The 25,419-nt window shown below is 42.6% G+C and overlaps 2 protein-coding genes and 1 pseudogene across 3 annotated transcripts in view; all 3 read left to right on the forward strand.

The window, feature by feature from the left end:
• Positions 1 to 5,555, forward strand: part of C10H11orf97 (chromosome 10 C11orf97 homolog) — a 29,918-nt gene extending 24,363 nt beyond the window's left edge. Inside the window, exons 5-6 of one of the 2 annotated variants that reach the window (XM_074372887.1) lie at positions 1,245 to 1,412; positions 4,729 to 5,555. In XM_074372887.1, the coding sequence (XP_074228988.1) occupies positions 1,245 to 1,412; positions 4,729 to 4,733 (173 nt within the window). In that variant the 3' untranslated portion in view covers positions 4,734 to 5,555. The remainder of the gene's footprint in view (positions 1 to 1,244; positions 1,413 to 4,728) is intronic. The other variant, XM_074372888.1, reaches the window with a different exon arrangement.
• Positions 5,556 to 10,185: 4,630 nt separating this feature from the next.
• LOC123613824 (U6 spliceosomal RNA) lies at positions 10,186 to 10,285 on the forward strand (annotated as a pseudogene).
• A 2,976-nt stretch (positions 10,286 to 13,261) lies between these two features.
• FUT4 (fucosyltransferase 4) lies at positions 13,262 to 19,533 on the forward strand. The gene has a single exon (XM_074372889.1). It carries the CDS (start codon positions 13,612 to 13,614, stop codon positions 15,202 to 15,204), a length of 1,593 nt encoding a protein of 530 aa, XP_074228990.1. The 5' UTR covers positions 13,262 to 13,611; the 3' UTR covers positions 15,205 to 19,533.
• Positions 19,534 to 25,419: the final 5,886 nt, after the last annotated feature.

Here is a 25,419-nt window from a genome sequence, read left to right on the forward strand (position 1 = left end):
ACATTTGGTAGGTGGTGGAGCAGAGACTGAAACCCAGCTTTCCTCTGAAGCCAAAGGCTGCACGCTTACTTGTTCCATGGTACGGACTCCTTTGGGAAGGGATCAAATGGCTGGGTGTATGCCTGTGGGCAGCCTTGGATCCGTGGAAAATATTGGGCATTGAAATTTGCAGATTCAGAAATGGGGAAAACAACTTATGACACGCACCTGAATTCACTTCTTCACTTGACTTGGGTCACAGTTTTCTGCGCAGTAGATTTTCACCAAATGCTTGTTAACTGACTCTCAAAGCCAAAACAAGTGGTTTTACGATATAGAGGAAAACTCAGTGCAAAACAGTACTATACCAATGCTTATTGATGGTGTTGGAATTCCGGACTATAGTTTGCTTTGAATAATGCAGAGAGATCATGTTACAAATATTGTGCTGTGATGTTTTCCAGTGAGTTTATGTCTCTTTCAGTATCTAGATTAGTTTTAGAAAATTGTTGGATCTATTGGATGAATTAATCTGGTAACTTGGGATATGTCATCTTTGGAAATATTTGTGCTTCTGGGAATTAAATCAGAATCAGATAATGATCAACTGAATGAAGTCTGTATATTAGCTATATTTGTTTGTTCCTGATCACTATTTTTATTTCTTTATTGATTTTTCATCTGTTTCTTTTGGCACAGGTTAAATTATCTAACAGCACTGTAGAGGTTTAGTTACATAGGGGATAATTGAATGAATGAACTGGAATTACAGATTAAACAAATGATAAAGACCTTGGGTTGTTTGATTAATCAAACCAAAGAAACCTCCACCCAAATGACTGAAAAAAATAATCACCAAGTAAATGCTTTAAAAAACACTTTGTCCTACATAGAAAACAAACGTATGGTACTGGGGGAGAAGGGGGTGGGATGGGAAAAATTGGGAGTTCGAGATTTGCAGATACTAACTACTATATATAAAATAGATAAACAACAAGTTCATACTGTACAGCACAGGGAAGTATATTCAATATCTTGTAGTAACTTATGGTGAAGAAGAATATGAAAACAAATATATGTATGTTCATGTATGACTGAAGCATTGTGCTGTTCACCAGAAATTGACACAACATTGTAAACTGACCGTTCTTCAATAAAAAGATATATATATATATAAAATAGAAAAAACAAACAAACAAAAAACACTTTGTCCTAAAAAGAGAAAAAGCTAATAATCATCATCTTGCTTTTGCAAATGTTGACAGTGGCCCTGGAAGGGATTTGGAGCATTAAAAGGAATCTCCCCGTGGGAGGCTTGAAGCCAGGACTGCCGAGCAGAAACAATTTACTGCCACAAGCCAACTACTATTCGAGGCACGGAGGGCTGAGACGTAAGACCCCGATACCCTTGACTTCCACTCCCAGCATGGAGGGTGCGGAGCAGTTTATAAACTAGCGGCGTACACTTTATTTAAAGTTCCCAATCAAAATGCAATCTTCTTTGGACTTGCTTCTCTCAGGTTATTTTGAATTTAGCCACATTGCCTCATTGTGGAAACAGTTATTAAACAGTAACAGTTCAGTTAACCAATGTTATGTCCCCATGGATACAATAGAAGTTCATACATTTGAGTTTACCCCTTACTCTTTCCTTTCCCATTTTATCCACCTAAGGCTTAACAGCACACAGTCAGGCTCAGTGGGGAGGAACCATGCACTGTCCTTTTGGCTGATGGCTGATCTGTGTTTACTAGTGGAAATGAGGACAGGGAGATGACGGAATTAAGGAAGAAAAATGCTTGGCTCCATTAGTTTTACCCTATTTTAGGTAGGAGGCCACCAGGCTGGCCCCAGTAGACTATTCCTCACAGATATTATGTTCGGGGAAAAAATATGACTCATTCTGAAATATGTCTGTCGCAGCCAGCGTCTGCTAGCAGCATTAGTGGCAGGATGTGGGGAAGGCAGGGGTTCTGACGTGGAAACAAAGGCAGTGTCCAGACAGTGTAGGGACATGCAGTTAGGTATACAAGTCCTGAAAATAGCTCTGCAGTTGGGAGGGACCCCGGGGTTGAGGAGAGAGAAGCAGGTGAGCGCCAAGCTGGGGGACCCTTAACCAAGGTCGGAATCATAACGGCAAATGCTAGATAGCACTTCTTACCCTGGATTCTTCATAGATAAATCTATTTAATCTTTACAACAGTCACATGACACTGGTACAATTCATGTCACAGATGAGAAAACTGAGGCACACAAATGTTGAATAATTTACCCAGAGTCAGTCAGCTAGTGAGTGGACATCACTAGGCACTGCTGCCTCTGTGAACCAAACAGTGCGCAGGAGCTGGGGTGTCTGGTGAACCTGGAGACGGGTGAGGGCTCAGCCCAAGTGCCACAAAGGAGGGGCGTCCCCAAGGAGGCAGCTTCTGGAATATGGATTCAGTCAGGGGAAGTCTAGGCACTAAAGACTGAGACACGAGGTGACAAACCAGAAGTTGTTACTTGAGGGAATTCCTTAGCAAAAAAGACCAGTAATGGCGACCTGGGTTTAATAATAGTCATAAAGTAGTTGTAGTCCCCATTTATCACGTGCCACACGTGGCAGTGAGTGTTTCATGCACTTATGTCATCCCCACGGTCACGCGAGATGAGGGTTTTAATCTCTGTTTGCCAGGTGAGAAAACTGAGGCATAGAAACATTACATTGTGCAAGATCCTGTGTCTAACTAAGACGTAGTGAGGCCAGAAGTAGAAACCCATGTCCATGTGACTTCCAAGACCGCGCCTTAGCCTCTGGGCCACCTTGGCAGAGAATCAACTCGTTGGACAACAAGGGTGGAGCAAGTTGTGGATGGTAGTTAATTAAACAGACACAGATGCCAGGGCGCTGGGAAGGCAGCGCTGGGAATCTGGGAGGCAGCCACATGCAAAATCTGCAGAGGTATCAATGCCCTGAAGTCGTGGTTGATTCCACCCAAGTCTGGGACACTTGCCCATGGCGGGGGCTGTTAATTTTAACTTTCCACCCAATTTGTCAGGTCCCTACTATAGTGGGCAAATCCATCCATCACTCCAAGAAAACTCACAAAGCAATTTATTTTTGTAATGTATTTTTTGGGGGGAGAGGTAATTGGATTTATTTTTTAATTTTTAATGGAGGTAGCGGGGATTGAACCCAGGACCTCGTGTGCGCTAAGCTCACACTCTACCCCGAGCTATACTCCCCCACTTACACATTTATTTTAACGATGCTTTTCTAAAAATGCCATATTGTAAGACTTGAAAGGCACATTACCTTCTTTTGAAGACACAGAAATGCAATAGATTACCCAGTTTATCAATGTGGGATGTATGATACAACGTGTGTGTTTGATTTTCACCATAGTTTGATTTTCATCCACACAATTCAGGAGAGACTTGCTCACGGCCCCTACTCATTGATACTCATCCTCACTACTGTCCTGGCAGCCCAGGTCAAGCCCTTCCACATTACAGTGTGTAACTGTTATTGTTGTATGTTTTAGCTTCACCTCTGTAAGGTAACAGCTGCATTTTGCCATGCAGACTGCTACTATCTGCTACAAAAACCACAGCTGATGAATCCATATGAATCAGGAGATAACTGATAACTAAGAATTAGATGTTTCTCTTCATCAATGCAAAAAGGTAGATATAAGGCACAGAAATATAACAGATGAACAGAATCCACAGATAAGTTTCAACAATGGGTCAGTAGTAATTCGTACACTACCAGAAGCCCCATGAAGGCAGGACCAGTGTCTCTTGAACTCACTTCTGTGTGTCTGGCACTTAGCACCATGCCTGGCACTGTAGGTGTTCAATCTCTATTAGTCACAAGAATGACCAATGAATGATGAAACAGGAAACATACGCATGGTGAATGCAGACTGTATGTTCAGATTTTCTTGCTGCTAACCCACATAAATCTCCCCCTCCACCAAAGAATGTGCTTTTCCCTACTTGAATGGCTAAATTAAACAGAATGCAAACAGTAGAGGGAAAAGCAAGGGAACCTATTGGCTTCAGTGTGTGAATTATGAAAAGTTGCACATATATACACATTGGAACCAATGCTTTCCAAGAGAGATTTGTAAAGTGTACTTTGCATAGATAATTCAGTTAGTCCTCAGTATGGTCTTTTTCTTATGACCTTGTGCTTTGTTCCCCTTTTCTCATGAACAACATGATCGTTGTAGTTGTGACTCTTCCAACATTCAATACACATCGTTTAAAATTTAAATTTAGAATCGTGATCATCTAATTGTAGTTCTAAATTCTTAAACACTGTGAAACATCTCCTGCTTTCATTATACCAACAGGTTTTATTCATTTACTTGCATCATTTCCTTCTTATTCTGTGGCATATAACAAAATAATAATGTAATTAAGTTGTCTAGCCCATAACGCCTCAAGCTTTAAGGTGCCTATAAATCACACAGATATTTTATCAAAAAGAAGATTCTGATAGAGTAGGTCTGAGATTGTACATTTCCAGCCAGCCCCCAGGTGGTCCAGTGCTGCTTATCCGGATGCTATACTCCGAGTAATGAAGGTCTAGAAGACTGAGTAGCGGTTTCTCCAGTTGCTTGAATCACGTGGGCATAGCTTTTACATTCTGTTCTACCATGAAGCACTGTTGGGAACATTAGATTAAAATGGAGTTGGGATTAAAGAGGATTTCCCCAAAGTAAAAATGTATTTATTTATTCATGTATTTGTTTATTCTAGGATAAAATCAACAACTTTTCCATTGAGAAGATAACCTCTTTCTCCTGATGTCTGTAAAACAGAGAAGAAACCCAAGCTTGTTTCACAGTTTAGATGTGTTAAAAGAAAATGTATGTTAGTCTGTAATTCCTGTTATTGGTATTAGTTCCTATCTATAAATTAATCTGAAACAGTGAAAGGCTATTGGTAAAATTCACTAAGCACCTGAAAACAATGATGGAAAATATTATATTTATTTTTAATTGTCACAGTTGGAATACATTGGGCTTCAAATTCAGCTTATTTTATTAAATATGTCAAATATGCTAAAACACAGGCCTGCTATTGGAGTCTTCAAGGTAAACCTTATAAATGTTAACCTTTCACTACAGTATAATTATGTTCACCCATTAAAAAAAATCCAGGTATAGGTAAAGGTTAATAAATGAAGAACAGATGAAAAGTTTATGAAGAGATTTTAAGGGTGTGGGTAGCATTTTACAAACACTATAATACTATGGGTCTATTGAGGTTAAGAAGGAGAGAAAAAAAAAACAAAAACAAAAAAACAACCTTCCTATTCCCCAATTGTCAAAAGTAATATAGGTACTGTATAGAAAATTGAAAAATAAAGCAAAATAAAGGGAAGAACGCCATCTGTAATTCAATTCCCATAAACAACCACTGGTAACACACTGATATATTTTTATTCTTTTTTCCTATGCATGTATTATTTTACATGTTTGAAATCACACTGTATAATATATACATTTGTTATCTCGCTTAATATATAATTTCTTATTTACTAAGCTATAACCGAATAATTCTATTAAAAATGTTTGTACTAATTCTTTGCATTTATTACTCTATTTTTTGGATTTTTCAGATTTTTCATTTTATGCATAAATGTTGTGATTTACTTACCCTCTCCACTTAAAAGTTTCTTTTCCCTAGTATTCTGGCTCTACATCTTTCGTTCTCCTTCCTCTTAAACTCATCTTAAAACTTCCTCGGTTTTAAAAATTCACGGTTCTCAAGTTTATTTCTCAGTTTTAATGTAATAAGTCAGGTCAACAAAGATTTGTTGACTGAATATGTCCCTTCCCTACTCAAAAATATTTACACTGTGAAATACTCAATAATCTCTTGAGTCAAAATCCAAACTTTTCCAGATTCAGTATAAAATTTTCCATTTAGTTAATACACACCAGAAGAGATGCTCCATGCAAGCCGGTTCCAGCCACTACCATGTTTATGGAACTCTCTCACCACAGGCTACTTCAAAAACAGGGTTATGAGCCAGTGGGTAAAATTGGAGCAATCACATCTTCAATTAGTCAAGAAACATAACACCAAAAACTACCTGGAGTTGGGGTAAAGCATTTACTATTCTTACAAATCTAAAATCTTAACCTCTCCCAAATAATTACCATCAACCTTTTTGCGCATATGTTAAGATGTCACACAAAAGGTGCAGATGGGTGGGAGATGCTGGCTTTCATTCATTCATTCGAGATGATGTCCTGTTTGCACTTGGGCTCCCGGTGTGAATTCACAAACACACACTCAAGGAATTCCGTTCTCACGTCCATTCTACTGCAGCCCAATAAACAAGTATCCCCCCTTCCACTACCCTCGCTGCGCCCCATTTATTCTCAGCCTCGCTGCCTGGGCTGGGAGCTCCGTATTAGCATCTCCATTCCGGACCAACCAGTAACACCCATCTCTCCTCCCAGGACTGATCTTATGGCACTGCTTCCTTGCTAGGGCTTCTGTCCTTACTCCACTTTCAGGCCCTGGTCCTTTTGGGGTTAAAAGGACCCATTCTTCATTGCCCCATTGCACATCTTCCCAACTGGATTCTTATACAGAGTTTTTCATGCCAGGATTACTTATAATAATGAATAATGTAGAGGATGATTTTTTTAAATGATTATATAATATGATGCATCTGTTTTGTTTTTTAATTTAAAAAGCATTTTTAAAAAAATGAAAACTCTTTGAAAGCCAGGATTACAAGGACACTTCTTTAAAATGGTAAAAATCTATTATCAATTTTAAACCAATGGCTACTTTTATATGCTCCTGGCCCTGGAATCCTTGAACTTCCTGCGTTCAGGCCAGAGACAGTTGCTGCAGGGTGCTGGGTAACTTGTGTCATAGGACTTGTACACTCCAACCTAATTTGGCCAAAGAGTCATGATAAAAGTATCTGTGAGCCACACAGACCAAAAGATTAGAATGAATGAATGAATGAATAAATAAATAGCCAAAATGATTAGGAAAATTTTCTTAGCTACTTAGCTGCCTGAGATGGGACAAATTTTTTTTGAAAAGAAAACTTTTTAGTCTCACTTTTAAAGAAATCTATCCCCTGGTTTATCTTCTTAACATAGCCTTTGTCTTACAACTGAAATATTTATGGAATAGGAAGCATACAATGCAGAGGCTTTTTGTTTTTTTAACAAAAATACTATCACATTACACCTATTTTGTATCCTGCATTTTTTCACTTAGTCATACACTGTGACCATTTTCCTATGTAATAGATGTTTATGTAAATCATGTTTTTATAAGCTATATAGTGTGTCCCCCTTCCCACATGATAGTAAATTTTGTCCCCCAACCCTGGGATTTTTTGTTTTTTTGTTTTGTTTTGTTTTGGTCTAAAGCTATCTCTTGTAAGTCACTGTAATTCTGAATTGCAACCAACAAGATCCTTACTAAGACAACTGCCTTTAGTTTTATCTGGCTTAATTACAGTGCTTGCTTGGAGTACATGTGTATGAGCTAAGTAGCTTCGTTCTGGTTTATCATTCTGCTTCTCTATAACTAAAGAGAGAGAGAGTGGAAGCTATTGGGCAGAAAGTCTCGTGTCTGCAGCCTACACCCTCACCCCCCCCACCTGCTTTTCTTTAACACGAAAACCTTCTTTGATAGTATGAACACACCTTACTTAACTAATTACAAATGGGTATGAGGAAGTTGCAAATACAGGTGCCTAAAAGGACTTTCTACTCTGGTGACACGTGATCAATTCAGAAGCAGGACAAAGTGGCAAGGACAGAAGGAAATGTTGTTTCAGGAGGCAAATGGGCAGGATTACTAAGGGCCTACCTCATCACAGCTTCTGATGTCAAGCTTTGGATTCTTCAGGTCTGGAATTTCTCTAAAGCCATAATTCACACGGGTGGGTTGAGTGTGATGGCTAACGTGTCCCACAAGGGCAGAGGTGTTTGTTCGTTCAGATATACCTCACATGCCTGGCACATAACTGGAATCCAGTAAGTGTAAGTATTATAAAGTTATAGCTTTTGCAAGTTTTGAAGCCCAAACAAGGTCTGACCCTAATACAGTCTGGCAAAAATCATTATAGACCAATTCTCAGTCCTGTTGCTTGGAAAACACTTTAGAAACAGCTCTGCAAACTGGTAATGAAAAAGGAGTCCTGGCATAATATACGAAAATAAAGAAAAACTGAAGTATTTTCTCTTTTAAAGGAACACAGCAAACCCTGGGGTCATCATATCAAAATCTTCTAGCAACAATCCCCATCACCCTTTCTCAAACTGTGGTTGGGGAAATGGGCTCAGGAGAGTCTCAAGGGAACCAAAGAAGCAAAGCGGCTGTTCTGTGAGGAGCAGTGGGCTCTGTGAATGGCTGGTCAGACACCCAGACACTGGGGCTCTCATTCACATCTAATTTCTCTTCTTTGACCTCGAGTTGCTATTTCCCTGTGTCTTGGATGATCCTGGAAATTAAGTCTTTGAACAGTCAGCTCAAAGAAGTTCCCCTCCTCCCACCCCCTTTTTTTTTGCAGAGCGCAGTGATGCTGCCAGGACAGAAGGAGTTCCTGCAATGCAGTTAGACAGTCAGGGCAGTGTTTATTCACTGGTCTTTCTCTTTCTCCCAAGACCAAATGTTTGTTGAATGAGGCGGAACATTACTCAGGGTAAATACAGACCAAAGGTTCTTTTTAGACCAGTGGAAAATAATATTATCAACATTTTCACTGTGATTTCACCTTGGTGAATCATGTATGATTTCTGGGCTGTGCTTTATTTGGCCACAGTAGCTTGATGTGGCTGTCCCATTTGCTTGGGAACGGTTTTTCCCTTGTCATGCGAGCAACATGGATTTACCCTTCTATTTCCACACTTTTCCAAAATCATTTATATGTCACTAATTTTGTTTACTTTAATCTAACAGGGATTTCTTAATATTTCAAGTACCTTAGACTTGTTTTACAGGAAGAATCAAACAAGTATGCTGGAACCTGGTCCGACCACTTTTGTGATCTGAATGGCTGCTCGGTGGGAATTTGCTAGTCAGAGCAGAATTCCCTGACCTCTATGGAAAAGGCATCTTCTCTCCATTTTCTTTAGCGAAGTGTGCCCTGGGTCTTGTGAGAAGTGGGGTCAAGATGGGGGTTTGGGGGGACTGGGTAGGGTGGGTGGGCAGTCACAATCCCTTCCATCTGTAGAGAGTTGGGCTACCTCCCTGAGTTGGGTCTTGTCTTGAGTATGGCCGCACGTAAGTTCTGATGTGGAGCAGGTACCATAATAAACCCAGAGCAGACATGTTTGTTGAGTTCCTGAGACCGTACAGGATTTGTGCTAAGTAATTTGACTAAGGACCCAAGTAAACTTGAGGTGGGGGTAGGTAGATAGTGCTGCTGAACTTGAAGATGATTTGGGGAAGCCAGTATGATACTTACCATTTTTACCCTACGGCTTGTTCTATATTATTTAACTTAGTTATTATTTTATAGTCCAAGGTCTTTTGCATAAACTTCATGAATGAAGAAAGTGAATTATTTCATAAGTGCCTCATGAAATGTAAAATCAATAGTGGTTGTTCATTCATTCACTCATCTATTCATTTATTTCACAAATAGTTATTAAACACCTCATATGTACCAAGCATTGCACTGTGTGATGTTAACGTTTATTGCAATGTCAAAATAATTTTCTTTTGTGTAAGCCTTGTATTCTATAACTTTAACGTGCGACTGCAAATAAACTCTATTTTATGAAAGAGTAGTTTAAAAAGGAAAATGCAGAAGTAAGCCCTACAGATATTTTAAATATATTACAGACATTTCTGACTTTAACTGGAATTTCACTGTGTACTTTTACTGAGTATCCAAAATTCTTGCCTTACCTGTTCAGTCAAGTAAGAGTAAAGGAGGAATTTGAGTAAAAGAGTAAGAGTAAAAGCCTAAACTAAATGTAATAAATTCTCATACTGACTATTCATAACAGTATTGTTTAGGGGTGATAAGATTTTGCACTTTAATAAAAGGAAACAACCTTATAAGTTGGTGTTAGTTTTATTTTTCTATCAAAGATTTCATACGGCAATGAACAAAAACTTGTGGATGGTTGTTGAACTTACTCATTATCTAATATTTTCAAACTAACATTCACTCCATACTCATCTGCCTAATTATACACAGTTAAAAAATTGTACCTGTATTTGCTTCAGCAGCACATATACTAAAGCTGGAACAATACAGAGATGAGCATGGCTCCTGCGCAAGAATGACAGGTAAATTTGTGAGGATTCCATATTTTTAAATCAACAGTACTTCAGTTAAAAAAAAAAAAGCACCTGGCAAAGGAAATCATCTCCACCTTTTTGCCTATGGGTTAGCCTTTCCAGTTACACCTGCTCCCTGGCTGCTCCCCACTTCCTGGTAAGTACGTAATACTGGGAGGAATTTTGCCCTTTTCTCTCTTCAAGGAAAAAAGAATTAAAGTATACTTGGCAGGTCAGTGTTCAGTCACAGAAACCTCAGATCCAACCAAAAATAACAACCCATTTGAGGGACCCCAGGCTGCCAGAGTGCTGGTGGGGAGACCCAAGGCAGTCAGAACATGTTCCAAGGCGACCCTAGGAAATAACAAATGTTGCTGGTGAAGAACAGTAGGACAGGCTCAGAATGAGCTCTTTCCCTGGAGAAGAACAAAGCACGAGGTAGACTTTTAGGAACCACAGTTGGCCTGGTTCTTGCCCCCAGAGAATCCTGTCCTATATTAAGTTTTGGAACCGAATGGGTCATTCTTGGACCTGCTGTGCATGGATCCCTCATTCATCTTGACAAAATGAGCCTTGAATTTTCGAGCTCTCCTCTACACCTCTTTCACAAGCTCGGGGCCAAAAGCCCTTCTGTATACCTGACCTTGTCTTCAGGCTTGCGACTGCAATCTGGTTTTTCCTGGGTAATATTTTGTGGAAACTGAGAGGGCTTTAAATACACAAAGAAACATTTGTTTATAGTTACTAAATTAAAATAAATCATAGAGTGTTTAAAGTTCTAAGGTGATACAGGAAAAAAAAAAACTACCAAGAAAGGGGGGACGGTAACAGATTAGTGGCAGAACATGTGCTTAGCATGGAGGAGGTCCTGGGTTCAATCCCCAGTCCCTCCATTAAAAAAAACCACTAAAGTGATTTAAAATTTATTTAGAATAATAATAATTCAGGCTAGTAGACAGGTTGTTTTGGCCTGTCCACTATCCTTTCCCTCTTCTTCAGGTAACAGCACTTCATTTTCTTCCTTGAAGGAACTACCCTCCCCCGCAACTGTTAGTCCATGATGAGGTTTATATGGGGCTGATTCTATCACCTAGATCCAGAAAAGGGTCTAAAGAGAGTCCACATCCCCTGGCCACAGTCATTGTTTCAAGAATGAGCACCTGGTCCACATTGGACCGATGAGAGCCAGCCTAATTTGATGGAGTTTCTGATGCTTGTCACCAGGATTCTGATTAATCCATGTGTAGTATTTTCCACTGAAAGCTTATGGGGCTTCTTAAGGTCACAGCAAGACATTCACATAGCCAGTTTCTCCTGATACTGACACACTTTCTAGTGGGGAACAGAGGTACCTAAAGATCATTTCAATTTTATATTTAGGACATTCATTCATTCATTCAACAAGTATTCATTGAGACGATGACTACTACTAGATGCCTGGTTCTGTGCTAGGGAGAGTTTATGATTGAAACAGTCATGATCACTAACCCCATGATGTTCTGAAAGATGTGTACGAGAGCACAGAGGAGAGGCACGTAACCTACCCTGGATGTGTGCACATGGGTGTCCAAGATGGCCTCCTGGAGAAAGGGACAGATTTCCCAACTCTCTCTGAATCTCTTCTTTAATTTTAATTTACTCTCCTCACAGCTACTGTCATAGTTGAGTCCTTTTTGTTTCACATGTGAATTATAGCAAGAGCTTTCCAACTGGACTAGACACTCCTATTCTTATCCTGGTCCCTAATACCCAACTCATTTGTGTGTGTGTGTGTGTGTGTGTGTGTTTGTGTGTGTATTCCCACAGTGAATCGCACACTAAGAACTACCTTCATTTCTTTTTTTGTTTGCTTGGTTTTTTTTGTTTTTTGGGGGGAGAGGTAATTAGATTTATTTATTTATTATTATTGTTTTATTTAACTGGAGTATCAAACCCATGACCTCGTGCATGCTAAGCGTGCACTCTACCACTGAGCTATACCTTCCCCTCCAACTCATTCTTTATTGATAACAGAATGATTTTTTTCTTAGCAAAACTTTACTTAAGTATACATAAAATTACATATATACATACACGTATACATAGATAGAATTACATATGTAGGCAAACAGCTTGAAGTTCCTCAACCAAACACACTTATTAACCAGTGCCCGTATCAATAAACATGGCTAGGACACCAGAAGTCCATCTTATGCCGTTTTCTCTATACTCACCTCCCCTCACAAATGAGCTTTTAAAAGTATTAATCTCATTATATTGCTCCCTTGCTTTATTAAAACCTTTCAAGGACTCTCTGCAGCCAGGGCCCTGGTCTATCCTCTTTTGGGGGCGGTAGGCAAAGCGAATGCTCTTATGAAGGGTAGGGTTTCCTTGAAAACTTGGTTTCATAAAATGCACCCCCTTCGTGGGCCTCACAGGGTTGGGGGTTTGTTACCAGCGCTTTGTGTGCCCACGCACAGTCAGGACAAACAAACCAAAACATTGGAGCTTGGAGCAGAGGAAGGATGATTACAAGCAAGGAGAACAGTGGCTCATGCTGGAAAAATCAGAACTGCCCAATGGTTTTGGGGGGGTAGTTTTTAGAGGCAAAATTTGGGGTGAGGGCTGCAGGGTGGGTGACTTTCTTCTGATTGGTTGTTGGTGAGCTGGGCGGTGTTCCAGGAATCTTGTGCTCAGCTAGAAGCTGTCATCCTCCACCTGGGTGGGGGTCTTGGTTCCTGCAAAAGAACTCAAAGACACTGTGTATATTACTTGAGGAGGAACCAAGACCCTGCCCCAGGACTACTATTTTTTCTTAACTGCTCCTCCTTTGTTTCTGCATCCCCTCCCTTCCCTGATTAGCAACTGTTTGAATCTGGAATTTAGGGAAGAAAGATCTTGGAGGCTGAAAGGAGCCTCTTTCCTACAAACAAGAAATGGAGGACACGGAAAGGATTTGTACCAGGGAGGACTCCACAGACAGGGTCCTGCTGGGTTTCAGGCTGACTGGACACTGGCCTGCGTGGGCAAGTCACGGGGTCAAGGTCAGCCCCCACATTTGCGCCCTCGCCGCCTCCTTCCTTCCGGCAGGCTCTGAGAAAGGAAGCGGATCTTCTGTCTTGCCCAGAGGCCGAGCATCGCCGGCCAACTTCCTCCTGAGCTCCCGCCAGCTCTCCCACCGCAAAGGCTTTTGAAGCTTCTCGCGTTCCCTGCACGCACCCGGGGATGGACTGGTCCTTCACTCTGGAAGGCAAGGGTTCAGGCCAACGCGACTGAGGACCCGGGCGCAGCCGGGAGGGAACTCGGGCGGGCAGGAGGCCAGGGTGGGGCGGGGAGCGCGCCCGGAGAAGCCCGGGACCTCCGCGACGAGACCCGGAGTCGCGGATGGGGAGCGGCCGGGGCTCGGCCCGGAAGTCCAGGAACGCTGGAGGGGCCCCGGAGTGGGCGGAGGTGCCGCAGGAAGCGCCCCGGGCCGGGCCTGGCCGGGCCGGTAGGGCGCGGGGCGCGGTGGAGGGGAGGGACGGGGCGGCGCCGGGCTGGGCGGCTGGACCAGGTCCCCTCGCCCTGGAGGCCCAGGGGGCGGGGAGTTGCGAGGAGGCGACCGGGACCCACAGGCCTTCAGATCCCGGGACCGCCCTCTCCCGCTCCAGAGCTGGCGGCGGCGGGTGGCAACGACGGCTGGAGCCGCAGCGGCAGCATGAGAGCCGGCGCCGGGGCAGCACGGCCGCCGACGCGCGGCGGACATCAGCGGCCCTGCCCGCGCTCGCCATGGGCGCGCTGTGGGGTCGGCGGCGCCGCCAGCGCGGAGGCCAGGGACAGCCCGCGGCCGTCTTGGCGTCGGTGGCCGCCGGCCTAGTGTGTACCGCCCTGGCCGCCTACGCCTGCTGGAACCAGCTGCCGCCGCTGACCCCGGCCGCTTCCGCCCCGCGGCGGCCGGTGCGGCCGGTGAGCGTGCTGCTGTGGTGGGAGCCCTTCGGGGGCGGCCGCAGCGCCACCAGGCGCCCCCCCGACTGCCGGCTGCGCTTCAACATCAGCGGCTGCCGGCTGCTCACCGATCGCGCGGCCTACGGGGAAGCCCAGGCGGTGCTTTTCCACCACCGAGACCTGGTGAGGGGACCCCCGGACTGGCCCCCGCCCTGGGGCGTCCACGTGCGCCTGACGGAGAATCAGCAGCTGCTGACGTTGGACGATGAGGAGGAAGCTGCGGAGGCAGCCGTAGCCCTGGCCGCCTCGGGTCCCAGGCCCCCCGGCCAGCGCTGGGTGTGGATGAACTTCGAGTCGCCCTCCCACTCTCCCGGGCTGCGAAGCCTGGCCGGGAACCTCTTCAACTGGACACTCTCCTACCGGGTCGACTCGGACATCTTCGTACCTTACGGCTACCTCTACCCCCGCACCCATCCCAGCGATCAACCGCCGGGCCTGGTCCCGCCGCTGGCCCAGAAGCAGGGGCTGGTGGCCTGGGTAGTGAGCAACTGGGATGAGCGCCAGGCTCGGGTCCGCTACTACCGCCAGCTGAGCCAGCACGTGGCCGTGGACGTGTTCGGAAAGGACGGGCCCGGGCAGCCGGTGCCTGAGATTGGGCTCCTGCAGACAGTGGCCCGCTACAAGTTCTACCTGGCCTTCGAGAACTCGCAGCACCTGGATTATATCACCGAGAAGCTGTGGCGCAACGCCTTCCTGGCCGGGGCTGTGCCCGTGGTGCTGGGCCCCGACCGTGCCAATTATGAGCGCTTCGTACCCCGCGGTGCCTTCATCCACGTGGACGACTTCCCTAGTGCCTCCTCCCTGGCCGCCTACCTGCAATTCCTCGACCGAAACCCCTCTGCCTACCGCCGCTACTTCAGCTGGCGCCGGAGTCACGCTGTGCACATCACCTCCTTCTGGGATGAGCCTTGGTGCCGGGCCTGCCAGGCTGTGCAGACGGCTGGGGACCAGCCCAAGAGCATCCGTAATTTGGCTGGCTGGTTTGAGCGGTGAAGTCATCCTCCCCTGGGTAGAACCCAGGGAGGCCAAATCGTCATCTTTTGGATCCTCTTGCTGTGCGACTCCTTGACTGCCGAATCATGGGACTAAATTTTCCAAACATCCATTTTTAATCTATGGAAACAAGTTGATTTACCAATTACTAATATTCAGCAAAGCGACTGGGTGGGAAGGATGCCGGGGGCTCATGCTTTTTTGCACAAATGGCTGTGGGGCTCCCTCTGTTGTCCAAGAGCATCCGTGCTCTGGGTTGAGGAAGGGAGTCCTTTCTCACCTAGTACCCAGGGCAGAGGGAGAGAAATAGCTTAACTACAAAAAAACCCATTCAGTTGCTCTGAATTTCCTCATCAGCGGCAGGCCATATTTGTGGCCTGTGCTGAGTGTCACACACTGCTCCTCGATTCACGTATCACTGGGCCAAATGCAGCAAACCCTGATTTTAGAAAGAGCCTTGTCGCAGGGTAGTAAAAGCCCTGTCTCCTAAGAAAGGTGAGGAGGGTGATCCAAGAATCCATTGCCTTCCTTAATAAGTACTGTGTTTTCCTTGCTTCATAAATGGAAACAGGATGCTGGATTGTCCTTGGAGAAGAGTTAAGATGAATAGTTGGTGTACCTCACTTTACACAAAGGTATTCCTGAGAAGCCGCTTTTAAATCAAACTCACTGCTTTAGGAGAGCTCAGTATTTAATAGAACCTATGGAGAATCCGTTTACAGTGTGAATAATCATCTCCTGACTTACTTCTTCTGTGTCTCTGTTTTTCTATAACTTGGATTTTTTTTAAAGCATATTAAAATTACAGATGTGAAAATAAAGTAGAAGCAACCTTCTCCCTTCTTCCCAGAAAATCAGCCTGTGTTTACAAACAGAAGAGAAGGAAGCCATAATGTCACTTTCCACAAAGTTATTTATTTTGTGTCTTTCCTGGAGCTGAAATTTAAACTGGAATGTCAGTCCCCACCCCACTTCACGCCCTCCGGAGCTGTTGGCATTACCTGTCTGCAGAACAGTGAAATTGTCCTGCCCTTAGGGAACCTTGCAAAAGGAAAAGGTTTCATGGTGTCTGTTAATGGCAGTTACTGTTTGTGTGTCACTTTTTAGTTAAATATTTAGTTGCTAGGAAACAGAACTAAATTAGTGCCTGCAGTAAAGCTTTATCTTTTGTTAAAGAAATGGGAAATTTTCTCTGAGGCCATCAGGTTCCCCTCCTCATCTGCCTAGCAGTACAGTAAGTATATCCTCCCATTTCTCCTGCCCTTAAGTCTGTGCTATGAGGCCAACTTTGAAAATATATGTATTGACTTTTAAAAGCTTTTGAACAAGCAGCATATTAGGTTTCCCCACGTGACTTCACTGTGCCAAACGCTGAGCTTGGGGCGCCAGGAAAGACCCCAAGGCAAGGTCCCTCTCTTTAAGGCTCTTACAATCTACCACTGTCAAAAAATAAGTAGTAATTTTGGTAAATCAGTTGGCAGAACTTATTTGTTTAAAACGACTTACTTAACAGTACCATAAATCAGTTATTAGAAAGCCAGTTGATTTAAAGCTTGAAATAATTTTTCCCTTGATTTATTATAATAAACACCCTCAGTGACTTATTGGGGGTAAGGCCCAAGATTAATTAAGTTTATAAAGAGTTCTGCTGTAAATAGTAATTGTGCATTTGATTAGTACAATTAGCTGAATCATAAAGTTTTATTTCTATGCATTTGTTGCCAACTCAAAAAGCTGTCTAAAATCTAGGTGCTTCAATTCTCCTTTTTCCTTAAAAGGAGAAATGAAAATCCCTGGATAAAATATCCTTATTAAAATAGTACGGGCAGAATTATAATATCCAAGTAGCAGGCGTCCAATAAAGAAGAAGGAAGAATCCTATTCTTCAAATAAGCCTTTTATGACCTATTGGCCAGCGATCTTGGTGTTATTGGGAATCTAGGTGGGACAGTGTGGGACAGTTTGGGTTTTGAAGATAATCTGGCTTCGATTTGAATCCCAGCCATGTGACCTCAGGCATATTAGTAATAACCTTGAGCCTCAGCTTTCTTATCCGTAAAATGGAGCAGGAAACTACTTCACAACGGTTTTCAGAATTTCAAGAAGTCACAAGGTGATTAACACATGGTGGGGAATCAATCAGTGAGAGAGACATATCTTTCCCCCTTCTTTCCTTGCAGTGATTTCATGCCTCTATATCCAATTATATGGATTATAAAATTAAGTCTCAAGATATGTTGCAGAATATATCTGAAATAAAAAGGAAGGGGCCTAATATCATGTATTTCAAATGAATCCCGAAAGCTAAGCCGTATGGTTTTAAGAATCATCATTGCCATTTAGATTGAGATGGAATTTGCAGACTAGGAAGAAGCAGTGAGGTTTTCTTTGAAAAAAAAAATTGGAGTTTTGGTTAAGTGATATAGTTAATTAAATAACTGTTGTTTTACTAAGGCTTTCCTTAGTATTAAGCCTATTTAAAACTAACCACATATGTGGTTATTGAATACTGAGCATGAGGAGGGTATAATCGAATCTTTAATGTGGAAATTTTGAGTATGAAATTTAAGGACCAAAATTTTTTTTAGGCTAATCTCATCAAAGAGTAAGAGAAATATGGCAATTGTTCATTTTATGTTATTCTGTTTTTCAAATTCTAAATTGAATAGATTAAAAATTCACATATATGAATATAAAAATACATATGATGCATCACATGTATTTCAGAAATGGCTTTCATAAATTTTTCTTTCAACTGTATTACAAATTTAATATTTTTAGTGCTTGATGACTAATTACACGAGTGCACCTGGACTGATGTCTGCATCAGGAGGACAGTCTGACTTGCTTTCAGTATTCACAGGTCGTTTTCAGTTTCCAAGCCCTTCCCTAGCAGTAATTTAGAGACTGGGTGGCTTCATGGAAAGAGCTTGCAATTTGGAGTCAAAACCTGGGTATGTGGTTCTGCCACTTTCTGCTCCTGTAGCCCTGATCAGGCAAATTACTTAAGCTAGCTTCCTCCTTTATAATGCATGAATGCGCCTGCAAAACAAGGATTAAATGTGATGATGTCTGCCAAGGTACTTTGTACATTGTAAAGTGCTGTAGAGTTATAGGATGCTCTAAATTTTCAAAGCTCGAGAGCAAGGATCAGCACAGTTTTTCTGTAAAGGGCTGGAGAGGAAAAATTTCAGGCTTTGCCAGCCATACAATCTCTGTGGCCACGATCTAACTCTGCTGTCTGCAAAAACAGCAATTGACTACGTGCAAACAAAGGCCATGCTTGGGTTTGGTCCATGGGTCATAGCTTGTTAACGCTGCCCTAGACTTTTGGAGGTAGAAGGAATTTGAGTACCTACCTGATGGGGGTTTCTTAGAAGGGATTTAAGAATTGGAATTTAAGAATTGGAATTTGAGAATTTTGGAGGCATTTATTCCTGGGTTGCTAGACCAGCTTTGCAACATTTCCTAATTGTCTTATCTTGGGCAAATTATTTAAGTTTTCTGTGTTTTCATAGTCCCATCTCTAATTGAAGGTAATCATATATAATTTATAGAGGTGTTGGGAGAATTAAAAAAGACACTAAGTCCTCGGGACAGGGGGTTGGGTATAGCTTAGTGGTAGCTTGCACGAGGTTCTGGGCTCAATCCCAGTACCTCCGTTTAAAAAAAAAAAATGCGCTCAGGACAGTGTGGGGCATATAGGAAGCACCTGAAAGATGTTAGCTGTGAGGCTCACCAGTCAGTTTTACAGAGGAGGGAGCAGAGGTCCAGACCCGTGTAAGGACTTGCCAAGGTTACAATGCTAGTGGCAGGACCAGCTGTGCTTGTGCAAGTCACAACCCCTTTGAGCCTCTGTCACTTGAATTGTAAAATTAGGGGGTGGAACAAAATCTTCCAGTTCCATTGCCATCATTCTACTAACTGGCACCCCAGGGCTTAAAGAACTACCTTACCGCCCTTAGTGCCTTCCTTATAGTCTAGAAATGACTTACTATACAGCCTCAGTAAACTGGCAGAAAAACCAGGCACTTCAGAGGGAGACTCTAATTTAGCATTAAAAAATATATATATTTATATATAATATATATTTATATGATACATAAATATTACATATATATTTTTTAGTGACATGCCTTAAATATCAGGGAAGGGAGCCAAGTCTTTGGTAATTAGTATGGTGAATAATTGCATTGAATACACTTCGAGTCATCCTTGGATGTATCTCAGGGACTTTCACACTATGCATTCTGATAATAAATCAAGTACTTATGTACACCTGTTCAGATTGTTTTGACAAAATGATTAAAGTGATGAGATGGAAAATGACTCCTTGGTTATAATTTTATATTCCCCCCCCCCCCGGTGCTAATGTGTCCCCCATGACACATGGGCTGCGTCTTGGTTAAGGGCCCTCTAAGCTCACTGCTCCTAGACTGGTAACTGACATGTGATGGCTTTGCCTCTTGTAAACCATGTGAGGTTGAGTTCATCTTGTCCTCTTGTCTTTCTTGCCTGGCTTTTCACTTTAACCTGGTGACATCTCCAAGGACATAAGTACTATATATTCTCTCATTCCAATTTATTTTGCTAAGTGCTCTGATGCCTTCAACGTGCTGTCTCTAGCTCCTGTGCATGAAGTTAAATAATGCCAATTTTTAAAGAAGTGGAATAAAGACTAGGAACATGCTGGTGGGCAGAGGCATTTTCTTCTTAGCAGCTGATGCAGAAACTATGAACTTGGAAAAAACATTGACTGCTTTCTCTAGTTTTCCTCCTCCGAGAGGCACACACTGATGTGCTCATTTAGGTAGGCAGTCTGAAAAATGGTGATGGCCAGCTGAGGGGAGGGGCAGGTGTGACAAGAAAAGAGGACTCAATAATGAAAGGGTTAAAAGAAAAGCACATTAAAAGCATAGCAGGTGGTGGGTATATGTGGGGAGTGAAGAGTAAAAGGAAAGACATTGAGGTACATGAGTAAGAAGTGGTTGAAGAGAAAGTGAGAAGATAAGCTAGAAAAAGAGGAGACGGAAGACGAAGGTTAAGATGACAAGTAGGAGAAAGGAGGAACATATGCCTGGAGAATGAGGGAAGAGTGTAAAGTCGATCATTCAATGCCACACGTTCCTCAAGAAACCTTTGTTCCCACTTGAAGTGCAGCATCTGTTGGCAAATGAGAAGTGAAATCAAGAAGTCTGAACTCACTGACAAGGAGGCAGGAACTTAACAAGGAATAAACTAACATTTCAGCAGAAATAGAAAACTGCGCCTGGATTGCTTACAACAGCTTCTTGAACTCTTTTTGAATGCTTCTTTTTCCTCTTGGGAAAACCACATCCATTGCAGGTTTTTGTTTTTGTTTTTTATTTCCTGTCGGCATACTTCAATTGTACTCATTATCCACTTTTAGAGAAATTTCCTATTTTTTAATATAACCATAATCACCAACTGACTGCTTTGAAGAAGAGTCAGAGGAAAACACAGAAGGGATTTAGAATGTTTAGTACATTTGTTGGTTTCATGTGGAATCCTATGATAAAACCATTTAAAGCAAGTTGTAAAGAATTAGATTTTTGTGCAAAATCACAGCAGTTAAAGGGAAAAAAAGCAAACTCTCAGTAGTAGCTTCAGAGGAGGCAGAGGATTCCATGTTAGAAATGAACTTCCTTCATCACAAACTAAGTCTTCTTAATGTCCCTTATTAAAAACACAAGTTCTGCAGCCTCGAGCCTCAACACTAAAGCTACCTGATTATTTTCACTAATACTACAGTTAAAAATAAGTGTTACTGTTAAGCATCACCTTCAGAATTACTAACCCCTATGGGGCTTTTGCTCTCCTAGTAACTAGGAACACCTGCTCTTACCCTGTGATTTTTTTTTTTTTCTCATTCTCAAAATGTTTGGTGAACATTTTCAAAATCTCTGTCCCACTCCCGGAAACTTATTCTGAAATACCAATGCTCTTACTGATCAAACAAAAACACCCTCAGATAAAAATGAGTCTTATCTGAAGACTGACCAAGCCTCCTTCTTTGGGAGGTACAAATTTGTGGCTTTCAGACAAGGATTCTTTCCTAGAAGTTGTAGTTCACTAGTATGTGTTCTTTATTAAGGTCTTACCATATGCAGGGTGCTTTCCATATTTTTTTCCTATTTCTCAACTCTACATTAAAGGCGTTGTGGTCATCCGTTTCTACGATGACCCCCGTGGAGCCATCTGGCACTCTCTGAAGCTGTTCTGAAGTCCATAAAACCCTCACTCCTGGGCTCTCTGTGTGCCTGGAGCCAATTGGCACCCTTAACCCCCACTCCCCACTTCAGGATAAAAACAACTTCCCTGCATGTGTGTTTACTATAACAAAACTAACTGCCCCCAGGAAATGGCTAATCTCCCAATACCCTTGGCGGTCAGGCATCACTGCATATCCTGCCCTTATCAGAGTCATAAATCCCATAACTCAGAGTGGCCCCTGACAAGTCTTACCTCACTTACAACCAGTCAGGTACCTGTGCACAAGTTGATCACGCAGCCCCCTACCCCTTGTGTTCACAGCCCCTTCCCCCCAATAAAAGACCCTGCACATTCGCCCCAGTGCTCACACAGGCACCTCTCCTCTGTGTGGACCGCTGTTGCCTGTAGCAGCGTATCTATTAAGCTTTTCCTTTGTTAAACTTTCCCTTGTCTCTGGTAAATTCTTGTACCTCTACAACAGTGGCCTGCCTCATGTCGCCCAACAACCCCCGCTGGTCCCTGCCTCCTGGTGTCCACACCTTTGTGTAATGTTCTCCTTTTGAGTTTGGTCTGGGTTTGGTGACTCATTTCTAACACTCATTTCTAATGAAGAGAAGAATATGGCAGAAGTGAAAGGCTAACACATTTGAGATTAGGTGACAAGAAGCCTGGTTTTCCCTCTTGGGGCCCTTTCTGCTTTCTAGTTTGCTTGCTCTGAGAAGCCAGTTGACCTGATGGGAAATGCCCTGGGGGCAGGAAACGGAGGGAGGCCTTCTGGCCAACCCAGGGAGGACCTGAAAACCACTCACCAGGGGCAATGCCTTCAGGTGGTTGCTAACAGCTCTTACCATGGTATCATCGAGAGCCTAGAGGCCTCACGGTGAGGGCCAGTATCGAGATAACCTAACCGCAGGTATAGTCTTGACTGAGTCCAAGTCTCCAGGTGGGCATGACTTGGGGCCAGCAACCTTGCTGTTCCAGGTGGTCAGTCCACGTGGTCTACAGCAGGATCACAGCGATGGGCTAGGAGTGAAGAGCTGGGGTCCAGTCCCCAGGAGGAGGAGGTTGGCAAGTGCCAAAGAAGATGCTAGGTCTTCTGGGCAGGGCTGGGGAAAGAGAGACTAGAAAACATAACTACTTTTTTTTTTTTTTACTTCTTTAAAAATTAAAAGAATTAAAAAAATTTTCTAGTTTTGTGGGGGGCAGGGCGTAATTAGGGTTATCTATTTATTTATTACTTTTGGTGGAGGTACTGGGGATTGAACCCAGAACCATGTGCATGCTAGGCATGCACTCTACCACTGAGCTATACCCTCCCCCTTCTCTTTCTTTTTTTAAAAATTTTTTGATTGAGGCATAGTTGACTTACAATGTTTCAGGTGGATAGCAAAGTGATTCAGTTATATATATGTATTCTTTTTCAGATTTATTTCCAGCTATTATAATCTAACTTAATCTGTATAAATGTCATATCTGAAAACGAGGGGTGGTGGGAAAACTAGAAATTCAAATCAGTCAGTCAATCAGATTTCTTAGTGCACCAGAAATACACACATACGTTTTCAGTTCCCAGAGTGTCCCACAGTGCTTCTGACATATTTATTTGATAGCCAGTATTTATCTGTCCAACCATCATTCATCCATCCACATCCATCCAAGAATCCACTCAGCCCTTCATTTTGTCAACATGTATTTTCACATAATAAACATTATGTGAGACTCCTGGGACACACAGGTGAAAACATGGTCCCTGTCCAACAGGAGATCATCATTTAGAAGCAGACACAGGCAAATGAAGCAACGATCTTCAAGTGGCCTGGCTAGGGTCCTGGTTGAGGAACGTAAGGAGTGTAATGGGAGCACAGATGCGGGGAGTCCAGTTCAGCGTGGATGTCAGAGTGGGTGGAAATTAGGAAGGTTTCCCTGACCTAGAGACAGCTGGGTGAGTCTTTAAGTAGGAAGCACACCTTAGAGGTGAGTATGAGAGATGTGTATTCGGGAGGAACTAGCATGAGCAAAAAGCCCATGAGTGTGGGAGAATATGGTAGGTTAGAGGGACAGCCTGTAATTCTGGACTAGAAGACAAGGGTGTGCTGGGGCAGGAGTGAGAGGTGAGGAGGGCAAGAGATGCTTCTAGAGAGGAAAGCAGCGTCTGAGCATGAGGAGCCTTGTAAGTGAGGCTAAGGATTTTGTATTAGTTCCTAAATTCAGGGGAACCATTGAAGGCTTCAGTTTCATTGCCCAGAATAAATGCCAAGGTGGAGCCATGCCTTTGCCGATGCTGCTTCTCTACAGATTTTTCAGCGGATAGCAGTCTTGGGTGTTCGGTTCTCCATGCTCATTTGCCTGTCAGAAGCCTGATGGAATTTTAGTTAGCCCCGTTAATTCACTTTGGCCATTCTGGTGGTGCAGCGCAGCCAGTGCCACTCCAGGGTCTGGAAACTGGGTCTTGTGGTCCAGTTCCACCATCCCCCAGTTTTCCTCATGCCTCTTTGGCCACAGCTTCTACCGCCCCCAGCTCTTGACAACCACTGATCTGCTTTCTAGTGCAATAGTTCGCTTTTCTAAAATGTTATAAATGAAGGGGAAGAGGAAGACAGAGCAGGTGAATTTTATTGAATCTGCTGTGTGGCCACCTAAGTTGGCCCACATACATTTTTCACATATATTATCCCATTTTACAGTCACGATACTCCCTGTGAGTTGACTTTTATGATCTTCATTACACAGATAAATAAAAGGCTGAGTTACCTGCTCAGGGTCACACAGCTTTTCACTGCAGAGCTGCCTCCGATTCTCTTGGCCTCCAAGGCCGCTTGTTTCCACAGTGCACTGCCTTGCGTGCCGGTGGACGGACTATTGCCATTCTAAATCTTTAAGCTTCCATAAAGGATTGTTTAAGAAGTTTCTTGCCCAAAAGTAAGGAAAAAGACTCTATGCGTGGCTTTCATACCTTTATTTTAGGAGCAGAATCTGATTTTCAAGCAAAATTGTATGTCAGTTTTATTTTCATGTATTTGGTGCTCAGTTATTAGATGCATATGTGTATAAAATTATTTTATATTTTTGATAAACACTTATTTTTTATCATTACAAAATGTTCCTATTTATCTCTACTAGTATTTTTTTTAAATCTCTTTTTTTCCAATATTACTGAAGCCAATCCAATTTTCTTACAGCTGTCGTTTACCTGAGCTGTATTTTTCCATTCTTTTGATTTTAATCTATTTGTAATTGAGTCTCAGTGTGTCTACTGTAGACAGCATAGTTGGGTCTTTGTCGTTTTCGGTCTAATCATCTGGACTTTGATTGGCTTATTTAATCTGTTTACATTAGATGTTTATATTGATACAGTTGGATTTATAATGCCATTTTACTAAACCAGTGCTACTTTGTGTGTCTGTCCTGTGAGCCAGTGCTGGTTTGTAACTGACTGTTATCAGCCCACCAAAAGATACATACAGGGACTGAAAGGGAGTGTAAGTGTGTAAGTAAGTGAATCTCTGCCTCATCTTGTCTCAGGCTGGTAACTGCCCAAAAAAAAAAAAAAAAAAAAAAAGCATTTATATTGTATCACTGCATCTGCTAAAAAGTTTATTAGCTCTTCATGGACCACAGATTGAGCAGCATGGTGGCTAAACTGGGATTTTTTTTTTTTTTTAGACTTTTGCTGGGATCACATAAAAACTGATAAATATTCTATACACTATCCCCAGAAAAATGTGATGTAAAAAAAATGTGAACATTAATATAAAATGTCAGCATATATATGTAGCTCCTCTGAAGCCACAGCCGTACAGATCTTAGGATCATTTTTTTTGCTTGTTTCTATTTTTTAAATTTTTATTTATTTGTTTTTATTTTTTAAAGTGGCAGTTTCTATTTATTTATTTATTTTTTTATTTATTTAGGAGGGAGATAATTAGGCTTATTTATTTATTTATTTAATCCAGGTACTGAGGATTGAACCCAGGACCTCAT

This window comes from Camelus bactrianus, chromosome 10 (genome assembly GCF_048773025.1).
Source record: "Camelus bactrianus isolate YW-2024 breed Bactrian camel chromosome 10, ASM4877302v1, whole genome shotgun sequence".
Taxonomy (NCBI): Eukaryota; Metazoa; Chordata; class Mammalia; order Artiodactyla; family Camelidae; genus Camelus; species Camelus bactrianus.

Coding starts and splice junctions, on each gene's coding strand:
- FUT4 (XM_074372889.1), top strand. CDS start 13,612: ATGGGGAGCGGCCGGGGCTCGGCCCGGAAGTCCAGGAACGCTGGAGGG.